The sequence below is a fragment of the Haemaphysalis longicornis genome, unplaced genomic scaffold, assembly GCF_048455015.1.
Source record: "Haemaphysalis longicornis isolate Haplotype H1 unplaced genomic scaffold, Haemaphysalis longicornis Haplotype H1 scaffold_1, whole genome shotgun sequence".
Lineage (NCBI taxonomy): Eukaryota > Metazoa > Arthropoda > Arachnida > Ixodida > Ixodidae > Haemaphysalis > Haemaphysalis longicornis.
Window position 1 is genome coordinate 164,124,095 of NW_027526203.1, and position 13,843 is coordinate 164,137,937.

At 51.5% G+C, this 13,843-nt stretch overlaps 1 protein-coding gene across 1 annotated transcript in view; it reads left to right on the plus strand.

Annotated features, from left to right (window-relative positions):
* Nucleotides 1-8,880: 8,880 nt before the first annotated feature.
* The window catches only part of Ko (Stork-head domain-containing protein knockout), a 320,814-nt gene continuing 315,851 nt past the window's right edge, over nucleotides 8,881-13,843 (plus strand). The window contains exon 1 of the mRNA XM_077687063.1: nucleotides 8,881-9,409. Within this exon, the coding sequence (XP_077543189.1) occupies nucleotides 9,073-9,409 (337 nt within the window). The 5' untranslated portion in view covers nucleotides 8,881-9,072. The remainder of the gene's footprint in view (nucleotides 9,410-13,843) is intronic.

The window sequence follows — 13,843 nt, forward strand, 5'->3', positions numbered from 1 at the left end:
TCATACAAAAAAAAAGTATACGTCTGCTACAATATCCCGGTTTCGATTTGTGCATTTTCTATGGCTGAAGGCTGCGAAGAAGAGCGGTGGCTGTTCTGTTCGGTCTTCATGCGGGTGAATTTGAAGCCACCTGCACGTTATGTTCTCTCTTTTTTTTTCCTGTGGAAGCACACTTCTCAAGTACATGAATTTTTCACTTAGTGACCTTTTTCCATAGGTCGGCAAAACAGAAAGAACTCACTCAAACTCAATCACATTTTTTTTTATTTACGCTGTACTCAATCAAACTCAGACTCAAAAAGCTCGTCTGTTCACAAAATCACTCGTACTCACTCATCAAATACTCATTTGTAATCGTACTCACTTGTACTCAAACTCATTTGTCCTCACGAGTATTCGTACTCAATCTGTTCTCATGAGTACTCAATCTGTACTCATGAGTACTAACTCTGTACTCATGAGTACTCAATGAGTACTACTGCTCATGAGTACTACTCATGAGTACTACTCATTTTGCACTCGCGAGTACTACTCATTCTGCACTCACGAGTACTACTCATTCTGCACTCATGAGTACTACTCATTCTGCACTCATGAGTACTCAATCAGTACTCATGAGTACTCAATTTGTATTACTCACGAATAATCAACTTATCTGCACTGTTAGCTAGGTCGTAGCTCGAATGAAAGACTAAGTAGAAAAAAAATTGTTTAATTGATTAGAAAAACACAGGTTACATATAAATCAGGACAGAGGAAGAAAACGTCTGACGCGGTTCACTGTCGTTGGGCGACTTACTGTGTGAAGGCAAGTACACTGTACATGTGAGAAAGCAAAACGGAACGTAAGCACTCGCGTTGCGCCTGGCGTCTCGTCTTGTTCTCAGGCCGGGTCGGGCTCAGGGGAGCTCGGGGCTTGTCGGTTCGGCCGTGGCCGTAAACTGCGTTTTTCTGCGTGTCTTCGGGTGGCAGCGTTTGTCGTCCGTTTTCGTTTCCGCGCACGCTGATACGTATCCTAATCGTGCTCTGAATCCGAAATGCGCCTGCCCCCAGGAACAATGAAACGTTCGCGTAGATTGACGTCCGTTCGTATCCAGATCACTGTCCGCTTGTTCACAGATGCTCGATGCTGGCGTTTGTTTTTTGTTGTTCCAGATACTAGAAACTTCGTTAAGAGGGTGTTCGTCTCGTTGAGTTTCGGTGAATTTCAAATTTGCTTGATTTTATTGTGTGTGTGCCGTGGGATTCACTTCGTCAGACCTGAACTTGACAGTGTTTACGGCGTTGCGTTGGTTGCGCCGCTTCCGTCGGCGATTGTGTTCGTGTAGCGTAGCTCGTCGCGTGCTTGATGCATGTGGGGGCGTAGACGTCTTGTTTGTACGGTGGCCAGCTGCGCTGTGTAGGGATGGCATAGTTCGGCATGTTGAGGACGTTGCTTGAATTGACGCGTGCGTTGCGTATGGTGCGGGAGCCGTTTGGCTTTTCGTTTAGTGTGCGGTAGCGGGGCGTTTTAGTAGGGTGGCATGGCTGATCGGTCAAAGTCGTTGCGGCTCCGTGGTCGCAGTCGCCGTGGTTGTTTCGGAAGTTAAACCGTTGTGGCGGGGAAGCGTGCATAGTTCGTGCCGTCCGTTCGGTCCCACATTCCTCGGCGTCGCAAGCGTGACTTCATCGTCAGGGCATTCGATGCTTTGTCTGGATCGGGTTCATTCGTTGCCGTTCTTGCCGTGTCCGTGTCGTCGCTCAAGACCTCGTCTTTTGCCCGTTGTTTTGAGAATGCTATAATCGCTATCTCTCCCATACAAGCAGGATCCATTTATCGCGAGTCCGCTTGCTCGCGGTTGTGTCCTCTTGTACGAAATGGTGTTTGTCGTGTGAGCCTCAATCGGAGCGCGGGTGCCGGTGATCTTGTTAATTCTGGCTCGGACATGCCGCATGCGCTGGCCGTGTCGTTGCTCGTTGACGGACCTACTTGCACGAGTGTCATGTCGTTCGCCCGCTGGACTCGGGCGGAAGCAGCGGGTGTTGGAGAGCTCGTACTCTCCGGTAGGGTTGAACCGCATGCGCTGGGTCTTTTGTTGCTTGTGGCCAGGTGATTTCTGCGGTTGTAACATTCGCTGGCCAAGTCCGGATAGCACCTGCAGTGGGAGCGGAGGATGTCGCGAACAGCAGTTTCCTCCGTGTGTGCTGCGGCTTGGTGGCGTTCCGTGCGTTGTGCATTTCGTTCTCCGTGGTCAGCTCCACTGGTTCAAGTTGGATGTCGTTCGTCATTTCTGGTGCGTTTCGTGCGCTGTGCGTCTCGTTTTATCTAGGAAACTCCCCTATAATTGGGGTGCGGTCGTTCGCCACGTATGGTGCATTTCGGGCGCCGTGCGTCTTGCTCGCTTGTTGTGGCCATATCCACCAGTCCGGATGCGATGTCGTTGGTTGCGTGGACCCGCGCCGGGACAGCACGGGCGGAAAATGTACGTACCGGCTCCGTGGCGCTCCGTGCTCTCAGCGTTCCGTTTGTGTACATCTGTACCGGAAGAGCGGGTGCCAGGAACGTGGTGCCTTCTGGGTCGTGCGCGCTGCGTACGTTGCGCATCTCGTTGCTCGTTGCTGGAATGACCTGCGCGTGGGCGATGTAGCTCGTGGGCGATGTAGCAGAGCAACGTGTGTTCGTGATCTCGCCAGAAATGCACTGACCTTCGATGCGTCTCCGTAATCGTGGCGATTACCTGGGAAAGGTCCGGTGAGCACGCAATCACAATTTTGCATGCGTCGTCTCGTTCATGTGCGTGCCGTCGTGCATTCTGCCTGTGCTCGGATCTCGTGCCGTCCAGGCACCGGGGAAAACGTGCGGCCGACTCTCGCCAGTTGTCTCAGAAAACTTTCTCATTCATCACGCAGCCTTCTGCTCTCAAACAGCGCCTCTTGCAGGGTCCTCTGCCGTTTGTTGTCGGAGGCAGCCTGAAGTAGCGTTGGCACATTCGTTCGTTTGGAGAGATGGCGACGTTCTTCGTTGTCCTCTAGGAGACGCAAGATGATGTCGTCCTTACGGCTAGAGCAAGGTAATCCTCGTAATCGTAGTGCGCTCACGAACTGCTGTTTCTTCGTAGAGCATAGGACGTAGCGTTCCGTTGAAGTCAGCACTGTGTCGACCACCGCTGGCGCGGAGTGCGTCGGTGCCCCATGTCTGCGTGCTGCACTCTCGTAGTCGTGGTGCGGTCCGTCCAGGTTGTTCGTCCGCGCGTCCTCCCGAGGCCTTAAATCATGATCCTGTCGACTGCAACATCTTAGCTAGGTCGTGGCTCGAATGAAAAGCTAAACAGAAAAAAATAAAATGTTTAACTAATTAGAAATACTGCGATTACATATACATCAGGACCGAGGAGCCCGAGAAGAAAACGTCTTACACGGTGCATTGTCGTAGGGCTTCCCACTGCACGAAGGCACGTACACGGGAGAGAACGAAACGGGACGTACGCACTCGCGTTTTGAATCGCGGCTGAATCGCGGGGCAGTTGGCCAGTTGTAGAGAGGGCGCATTATGTACATGAAGCTACTTAATGGCGACCCCAGTAGCTCCCATGTGTACAGCGGGGCGTGATATTAAGTTGCAATAATGAATTATCTTTATGACGGACACAGACAGACAGACTGACAGGCCAACATTGTCGCGCTCAAGTGGCCAACGAAAGACTATCGTCTTTAAAACCATCTGGAAAGAGACGCTGCCGCCGCTGTTCCGAATTCTGCGAACATTGCGCAACCGTACCCCTCGCAACCGCTGCCAGCCCGCAAAGTAAGAGATAAACAGAAAGACGAAAACCGGCTAGCGCGCGAAAAGCCAAAGAGGGAGGTCCCGCCGCGAAAAGGGGACAGGACGGGCGCTACGCGTCGTTGTGTCTATTTCCGTTAACAGCTAGGCCAAAACCCACACGGGTCTCATCTTACTAATTTTTCTATGCGTGTGTGTGCGGTTAACCAGAGCACCCGACACACATTTGCACCTGGCGACGCGCCGACGGTAGGCCCGATTCGCGCCTCGATCAGCCAGCCCGCGGCAGACGTGCCGCAACTGGCGGCACACGGCGCCGCCGAGTCTACTCTCCTTTTCCCATCGAGACGGCCGCACCAAATCATGCTTGGGATGACCGGCCCGCAAAAGACACGCAGCGACGAGTAGACTCTGGAGACGGCGCCGCTGAGTCGCCTTTCCTTTCCCGGCTGACGCAATCACTTCGCCTGCATTCGCCGGATTCAAACTGCGGCCAGTGATAGTCCTGATTGGAAAGATTCGAACTGCACGCGGCTGCGGCGGAACCCCGGGGTTATAAAACCAGCCTTGAAGCAGCGGTTGTGCGGCGGCATTTCATCGGAGGCACTGAGTTGAGAAGTGCCTTTGTGCGAGCCATGTAACGCTCTTGCTACCTTTGTATATATTGTATATGAATGTAGCTTAAAATCACCGTCGGCTCGACAACTTCATCGCTCTCCTCTGCGCCGCGTCGATGTCGGACTGAGCAGGGCAACGTCGCAACATCTATTCATCTGTATTGTTAACCTGTGGCTTTTGTATCTATGTTGTACAACGCGCCCCTTATGTAACACCCCCCTGTGGGGTCTTTAAGGAAATAAAGTGAAGTGAATCGAACAGTGCTGACTGAGCTAGAATGGCCCACGTCCCAACAGTGTGTGTGTGTGTGTGTTCGGGGGGGGGGGGGGGAGGATCGGGGCGTGGAGAGGGTATCGGTCGCAGTCGAGGGCCGCAGGGCACCCAGTTGCTGCCGGTACTTGGCAGCCGTTACAGCAGCGTAGAACTGCTCTGCCGTGCTTTTGTACTCGAGAACAAAGTTTGTAGACGCGTTTTTCGGAGGCGTGATAGCTTGCACTGACGTCACTGTATTCCCGTGTTGGTGGGTTGGTTGCACAGTGGAAATCTGCAGCTCTTATCTCGAGCAACGCGGATGAAGCTGACAGCGATCGATCAAAAAGTGCGGTGACGTGGTTATGTGCAATCCACATGTTTTACGAGACGTTCCAAGATGCGAGCTTAAGCGACAATCCCGGCGTCTGGCGTTGGCGTTCATCAATTCAAAACAATTCCTTCCCGGGGCCTCTCACAGTGCGAGCTTAAACTCGGCGGTATAGTTGCTAGCGAGGGGTGGTCGCCCCGCCTGTAAACAGTAGTGAAGGTAGGGGAATAACAACCACCGAAATTCACTATCAGCGTCAGCGCCCTCATTGCACGGTGGCATAAACGAGAAGCGGCGAATCGGGTTGCCACTCGAAAGTAAAGCCATTCGAAAACAAAACGCTCCTCCAGCGGCAAGATGACAGAGCTCTTCGACAAAATATGCGAGGCTAAACAAGGCGCCGCACGCGTTGAACTGGATATTATGATGTCCGATTCACAACTCACAAACGTGCTTAGGTGTACTCGGATATTTTATTTCCATTGCTGGGGCAAATTCCACCGCCGCGCCTGCACGCTGTAGTGCACGGTGGGGCTATATGCTCACTTGTAAATGGCACTACACGAGACCATATTACTAGCGAACCTGAGCAAAATGTTTCAAAACGGGAACCTAATAAAACCATATGGGCGCACGTACTATTATGAGCAATATGAAAGGGAACACAGGAACGCATAGAAAACACCCTCAGACCCAGCTATGTGTGATACGCAGCGGCCGCCGTCGGAAACAAAGTGGAAAGGGGGACGCTGTTCTAACAACTGTTCCCATTCCCGCCGTGCGTCTTATCGGCTCTGCGACGATACCATATCAGCGAAATGACGTAAGCTGCTGCTTTGTAGAAATCCCAGCGTGGTGGGAGTGCCAACAGTTAGTGGAAGAGCACCCTCCTTCCCACTTTCATTTTAACAGCGCCATCCGCGTATCGCTCCGAGTCTGTTTCGAGGCTGTTTGCCACGCGTTCCTGTGTTCCCTTTCATATTGCTCACAATAGTACATCAGCCAAACTGTCGCTTGAATACGCACAGCGAACGTTACAAACCACGCAGTCGGTTTGACGCGAGTTACGTAAATTAACTGCGACTGTTGAAATGAGCGGTTCGGCTCACGAAACGACTACACAGCGTGACATGCGTCTACGGAAACTTCTGAAGACCGAAAAAGAGGGACTTCAGTACGCCTAGTTCGTGCTTGTTAGCAGCCTCCACCGCCTCTCCCCTAAAACAATTGGAAGGGAGCAAGCGCAATGAAGCCGCCACGCGTTCACAGGCCGCGTCAACAAAAATAACTGCGGCAGTCAACAAACAAGTCCCATCAGAGAAGAGCAACTGCGGCCGCGTTTCCCGCCGGGCCCTCACCCCCTCCTTTTTCCCTCTTCCCCGTGACCCCTTTGCGAGCGACTGCCGAAAAACGCTTACAGCGCCAAACAGGGACCGGGAAAGGAGGGAGTTGCAGTTTTCGTTGTCTAATTTTACCATCCTTGACAGTTAAGCTGCACAGCGGCACCGCTAAATGTTTGCGACTCGTACACGCGCGTCCGGACTCGAGCTCGTGATAAAACTTGTTTGCACTACTGTACTCAGGAGTGCATATACTCACGAATACAAAGTACTCATGAGTACACAGTATTCATGAGTATTGTACTCATGAGTGCTGTGTACTCATGAGTACTGTATACTCATGAGTACTATGTACTCATGAGTACTCATACTCATTAGTACTCATACTCATGAGTACTCATACTCATGAATACTGTACTCATGAGTACTCATACTCATGAGTAGTGTACTCATGAGTACTGTACTCACGAGTAGTGGACTTACCCCTGTACTCACTCGTCATCGTACTCACCGTTTTTTTCTGGGTGTGTGATCACTCATCATCGTACTCACTCGTGAGTTTGAGTACAAATGAGTACAAATGAGTGTACTCACGAGTGAGTACGCCGACCTATGCCTTTTTCAGACGAATTATGATGTGCAACAAGTGCACACATTGAGGGTGTAGGCCTTTGTCGTTGCAGAGTGTTGGAAGTTTCAGTCTGGTTGCCCATGAACATTCACAGCGAGAATAAAGCCAGGGAAGGACAAATTCGATGTTTCGTATCGCCTGCAGTGTGCAGGCAGTGTAACATAACCCTTTCGCAGCTTTGGCCACCCGCTCGCAACGTTGGTGCGCATTGCTTTCCTTATTTTGTGAGCGCGGACACAGCGATCGTATTACTGCGATTGATCGGAAGAATAAAATTAAAATGCGCCAGCGCCGAAGTGGAAGATTAGATACGTCAATGCAATTTTGAATTCGAATGCAAAGTCGGGTGAAAGATATCCTAACTGAAATGAAGAGGAGGCAGGGGAGTTGGGCTGGACATGTAATGCAGCGAACTGACGACCGCTGGACCATTTGGGCAATAAGGTGGCTACAGAGGGATGGAACTAAAAGTCGACGATTGAAGACCCAATTGGGGGAATGAGATTAGGAAACTTGGTGGCACGGGTTGGATTTGGACCACCGAGGATAGGAACAGTTGAAAGTCACTGAGAGGGGCATTCATCCTGTAGTGCATATAAAGAATAGGCTTTTCATGATGACGACAAGGATGATGATGATGGTGGTGGTTGTGGTAGTAGTGGTGGTGGTAATAAGAACTCGAAAGATTAACTCGCCAAATCATATTGACCGCGCGTTCTCAACAGCGCATGATCGAACCGTTCCGTTGTGAAACGCTAACCGTAATTTATTTTTTCGCTCCACTTGCGCTTCGACTTCGGTGCGCTAAAAAACACAACGGTTTGAGTTCAGGTTCTGTTCCGGCAGAAATGCCTGTTCGTTTCCGGGTTTCAGTTCGGGTTCTGTTCACGTTCAACACCCAGATATATAGACAGATTGTTGTTGTATACCCAGCAAAAATGTCTGTATATGTGGGGCATCCACTACTTCTCAGCCTACCTGTGTAATGTGCCATTTCCGCCAGAACCTGTATGGGAACTCATTGAAATGACCTTTCCTGTCATTCTTGTGCCACAACACCCGTCTTATCAAGTGATTATTGATACCTGGCCTCTTCGTCTTCCCGCACGCTCATCTTTCTTCGAAATGGCCACTGCCTCTTTGATCCTTTTTATGCTTATCCTTTTCCGGCGCCATCTTTGTCCCATCAGAATTTTCCAGTAATAAGTTGTCACACTGCTGGGAAAAAATGTAGAAGTCTGCCAGCGCATAGGATAACCGTTTCAGCGTCTATCGGACCAACAGTTTGTGTGTGTGTGTGTGTGTGTGTGTGTGTGTGTGTGTGTGTGTGTGTGTGTGTGTGTGTGTGTGTGTGTGTGTGTGTGTGTGTGTGTGTGTGTGTGTGTGTGTGTGTGTGTGTGTGTGTGTGTGTGTGTGTGTGTGTGTGTGTGTGTGTGTGTGTGTGTGTGTGTGTGTGTGTGTGTGTGTGTGTGTGTGTGTGTGTGTGTGTGTGTGTGTGTGTGTGTGTGTGTGTGTGTGTGTGTGCTGCGAGATGGCTGAACTCTAGGTGATCATTGCTTTCAACGTTGGTTGGTTGGTTCAGGAAAATAATTCTTGCTCGTTTTGCCGGATTTCAGCAGTGCTACAGCGCCAGCCTTACCTGGCTTCTTTCTACTCTCGTGTGACATGCTATGAGCACAAACCGCTAGCCTCACACTTCTCCCGTTGCTCGCGTCACCTGGGGCAGATCAGTGACCTAGGACTGAAGCCGCTGTAAACAGCGAAGCGAAGACTGCGGCGAGAGCAACACCGGCCCGGATGGAAGAAGACCTGTGCGATGTGCTCGTCGGCCGCGACACGTCGCCAGCTGTCTCGATGTCGTCGTTCAGGGCAGCCGGTGCGGCGGCGGGAGAGCGGGCCGGTTTTCTCCTCACGGCGCGCCCCTCGCCCGGCCTCTCCCACTGGGCGAGCGAGCAAGTTCCAGTCCTCGGCGAAGCGCCGGCCAGAAGTGGGCGGCAGAAGCGCGTCGGGCCGGTCGGAGCGTGGCTGCAGTGTCGGGAGCATCGAGCCAGCGTGCGTGAGGATATTGGGCGACGGTGCGTGCGGTCGAACGCAGCGACGCTGTGCTGGTTGTGTGTTAACGTGCCATGTGATCGGTGCTGCGATGGCACCGCGACCGGAGGACAGGCGCCGCTGCCTGCTGCTGGGAAACTGCCTGGTGGTGGTGTGTCGCCGGGTGGGAAGCGACGACGACCAGGAGGCGTCCCAGGACAGGGCGGGCCCACCGGGCTGGTCCTTGTTTCGGGGCTTCGTGCACGAAAACGCGCAATGCTTCTGGAACCAGTGCCTGGTACAGAGCGTCGCCTGCCTGGAATACCGCGGCTACCTGATCCCATCCACCATCTTCGTGTCCGGCAACGAGTACACGCTAGAAGTCGTGCGCTCCGCCTGGTCCCGTCGGGTGCTGCGGCCGCCGGTCGGATACGAGATCCAGAAACTCGGTGAGTACCAGACGGCAGCCCTCTCGATGCTGATGCGGTCGTGTACGAGTGAACCCTCTTGCCCCCGCTGGAGTCTCGATCGCCGTTGAGTCGAAAACTCGCAGCGGCGATTGAGGCTCTCTGCTTTGTGTGTCGTTCAGTGCTTGAACTTTGCCCCACGCACAGCTGTCGGAGTTGAAGCCATCGGGTTGCTGCGAGACGACCACACAGAGTAATGGAGCTTTCACGATCATGTTTCTCATTCAGCACTGATGCAGCTGTCCCATGTCTTGACCGCCGCTTTGGTGAATGTATATTGTTACGGAGGTGAGATGATTTGGAGACTGTACGCCCAACGCAAGACTAGCGGAGCGATGTTGGAACTGTTTGAGGAATTTGGCAAGTTTCGTCTGCCTGTCCGCGCTGACATTAACTTTCCTCCTTTTAATATTTCCGGTAGTTCTGGTTAAAGGTGAACTGAACAACGTCTTATCCCGGTTTTACTAGAGGGCACCAACGTGAAAATGGTTCAGATATGCAAGTAGTTTGGCGCAAGGGATTGATCGGTTGTGCGGACTGACTTAGTTGTCGAAACATCGGGAAAATGCGACGGTTCTTGTTTCGCGGTGTTTTTTTTTTTTTTTTTTTGTTGTTGTTGTTGTTGTTGTTGTTGCTGCCTAATGGTTTGAGGGGTGGCGCCGAAGTGTTTTTCGGGAACGCGAACTGCAAAAAAAAAAAAAAAGGGGGGGGGGGGAGAGTCAGGGACGAACGAGACCAGCTTTTGCATAGCCTAGGACAAAATGAAAGCTTGAAAGGAAGTAAACCTTAGCTTTAAACGTATTCTATCTGAGCTCTTTACGCCGGTGCTTGGCTTTAACGGAACACGCGAAGACGCGGGCGCTTAAGTACCAGGGAAACGGGTTCTTCCTTATCCGTGTCTTAACTAGGGCAGACCACTTCCAGTTAGGCTGTGTGCGATGGCTTAGAGGTCCCGACTGCGGCACGACCTACCGATCGGCGATCTGAAGCCAGAGTAACCCATGTGATCTAATGTTACATGGGAATTATAACTTTGTGCTTAGCATTACTTTTGCTAACATTTCGCCTTTCCTAAATCTACCTCTGCAATATTATTTCTGACAGTGGCACTATCGTGAGAGGCAGACTGAAACACAAAGTTGTTCTTCCGCAAGCACACTGCTGTTTGGGAGACTCAAGAATTATGGCGGATCGGCTGACGTGACACGGGCGCACGAGGGAGCGTTATGAATGGCGGGCGCGCATGTAACGCTGTACGGCACACTGGTCTTCGTTGCGCCGCGAACACCTTAGTTTTCTGTTACACATTATTTTTCCAAGTCAACTGAAACAAAAGTATTGGGAAAAGAGTTTTTTACAAGTTTTTTTGGTCTTTTTAGCCCCAGGTATTTTTCTTTCCAGCGGTTTTCTCAACATTTCTAGGAAGTTCTCGCCCTCCCTATCTCTCAAGCGTAGCCAAGGGATCTGGTATCGGGGGTATTTCCTATTCCGTGCACTTCATGGGCGCTGCTGGCGCGTCTTTATAGCATGGGATTGCGCAGCAAGCTTGGTCGGAACCGACAACCAAGAGGTTGCCATTTTTATGATCACTCGAGACCCAGTCTCGTGACCACCAAGACGGGCAAGTTCACGCACGTATTCGAGATCGATGTACGTAGTGCCATGTTTACCTCGTCGACAAGGATCACGTCTAGGCGGTCGTGGAGCTTTAATTAAAACTATGTAATCGCAGGTTTTTAACTGGCCGAAGCAACTTAAGAAGGTCACCATGCCGCCTCCGCCTTTCATACGGTGCTATGACTCTCCTCGGTTCTTAATTGATGATGGTCTGAGTTTTCCTGTGACCGTGTACTGTTTGATGAGCGTCTGGAGGAAAAAGTTGTATAAATATGATAAAACCAAGGAGGGCCACAGCACTGTTTTGTACGCAAGGTTGTGCGCGGTCAAGTGGACACTTGGAGATATTGCGGGCTTCGCGGAAATAAGTTATCCATGGGTGGTTGGCTATGGCCCTGACAGGCCTGCTTCAATGTCAACGAGTGATTTCTCGGCTCTTCGATTGCTGACGCGGGCTCGGTAAAGGCCGCGACTGTGTGGGTGGCCGTGGGACCAGCGGGGATGCAATGAACGTGATCTGCGTTTGTTCTTTGTCAGCCTTCTTTGGCAGCATTCTTTCCGAAAACCGAGAGCGAAGGTTTGGACATGGGGCAGTGTTCGTCTCGTGGGTGCGTAAGGCCTTTGAGCACATCGACACAAATGAAAAGTCGGGGTTTTTGCGCGCCGATGAAACACGTCTTGGCTTTGATGGGCGCCGTACAGCGATGTTAGGTAACGCATTAATTTAAACCACCTGATGACCTCTGCGACGTGAGTATTGAATCTTCCACGCATACAGGCACAACAGCCGTAAGTGTATCCTGCCTAGTTATTAGCCCACCGAGTAGAAAGAGCGAGGTTTTCCAAATGGTCCCGGCAACCGCGGGCGTAATGGAAACAAAAACAACTCCAGTCGGAAAAGGGGCTCCCCAGCCGCACTTACCTGCGCTACACCGGCTCCGCCCGAGACGCGCTCCGAGTGTGCACGGTTCGTTGAACGCGAACGGCCCAATCTCTTCACGGTGAGAGTTCCCAGTGCAGCGAACAACCCGCAGACACGCGTGAGCCATGAATGAAAGCGGCAGGGAGGAGGGTGGGAAGAAAAAAGGCCAGCAGCAGCAGCCGAGCTGACGAAACGTTTCCAAATTCGTCGCCGATAACAATGCCCTTTCAGCGTGACGGAGAGGACCAGAACAACAAGGAAAAAACACAAGCATCCTCACGTACGCGAGTGGAAGACAGCCTCTCCGAAAGGGCCACAAACCCCCAGTTTTCGACGACTCCCAACGTAAGCGCGGGTGCACTTGGGATAACCCCGGAGTTTCACAGCGATTAAACGCCGGGGTATACACGCGTAATAGGAGGAACGCTGCGGAAATTTGGTAACGGGGACGCGGTCACGCCGCGCACGGCATACAACGGCGTGGCCTTCTGGTGCGCGGGGTCTCATGCGACTATGCCACGCAGCGCAGACGCACGCGTTCACAGAATGGGCGCCCCGGGAACGTGTGGCTCGCAGCAATTTCTTGGCTCCTGCGCGGAGAGTTCCGTTAATCACCGTTTCGTTGCCCATTATTAAGCGGGTACCGAACGCAGGGTTTTCAGCTTACTAAGTCGAATCATTTCTTACGACCTCAATTTAAAAGTATCCCTGTACTGCATTATGCTGCCTTGGTAGCGCATATAGTATACCTCGGCGACATTTGTCACAGGTTTCCAGTTTCCGTACGTGCGCAGCGTTCGTCCAATGTGAGCGTACGTATGATTAGTATCGTGTAAACTAAGTGTATGGGCGCACGCAGCCGCGCAGATAAACTAACGCCGGCTAGGTAAAAAACGCGTAGTTCGTCATCTTTCGGCGACTCGGGGCTGTGGTCACATTGCAAAAGAGTGTCAGCCTGCGTGCGACTAGCTAATAGGTGGCCTTTTGACGTCGGTGGGCGTCTGTGAACGTGGGAACATGGCCTGATGGCTTTCCTATTTCGGAGTCGGTGTTATACCAGACATTTTTATGGAAATACACACCCGGTCGTCTATGCGTATTCCTTGTCGTAGGAATAAACGTGGTTTTCATGCGTGGAGAAGGCCGTGCGATGTACGCGATCTCCTGCATTCAGCAGTTGAGCCCCTTTGGCTGAGGCTGATACGCCCACTTCGGATTCACATGCAAGTACTACAAGGAGAACGTACGGAGCTGACGCGTTCTCGTTCTGCCTTCTATGTATAAGATATATAGGTGCCACCTGAATCAACGACTTCGTCAACCATGGCTCGCGGGTTCGCTTTTACCTGACACTCAGGAGTGCCTCACAAGCTGCAGCACAGATTTACAACTTCGCTTTCCTTCTCTGGTCAAACCTGGGGTGTTCTGAGGACTAGAGTTTCTATGCGTCACCTTGGCGCATTCTGTTTGGCGGTGTCGACGAGTGATTACTTCTAAATTTTCCCTGTTTTTGACCTTCGTGTTCCTGTACAATGTACGTGCACTTAATAGCAACCGATGCATGAAATAACAGATTCAGCCTTGAGCTGACGCCCGTAAGTCATTTATTACTATGTTTTCTGTGTTCCCATTTATAAGGAATGCACACTAATTCCCGAGCCTCTTGTATAGTCCTCAGTAAAACGAGTCGTTGAAGCAATTTTCGAATTTACTTGGAATCACGCTATGGGTGAAAATAGAGTGGAAGTTATGAGGCCGAGTTTCTAGATTGGAGAGCACTCCGGATTACCCTTGTTGGACACAAAGTTGGACACAAAAGGCGCACTTTACTAAATTTATTTATTCTCAGATCTAACGAAAAAAATTCCCTTTTGTGA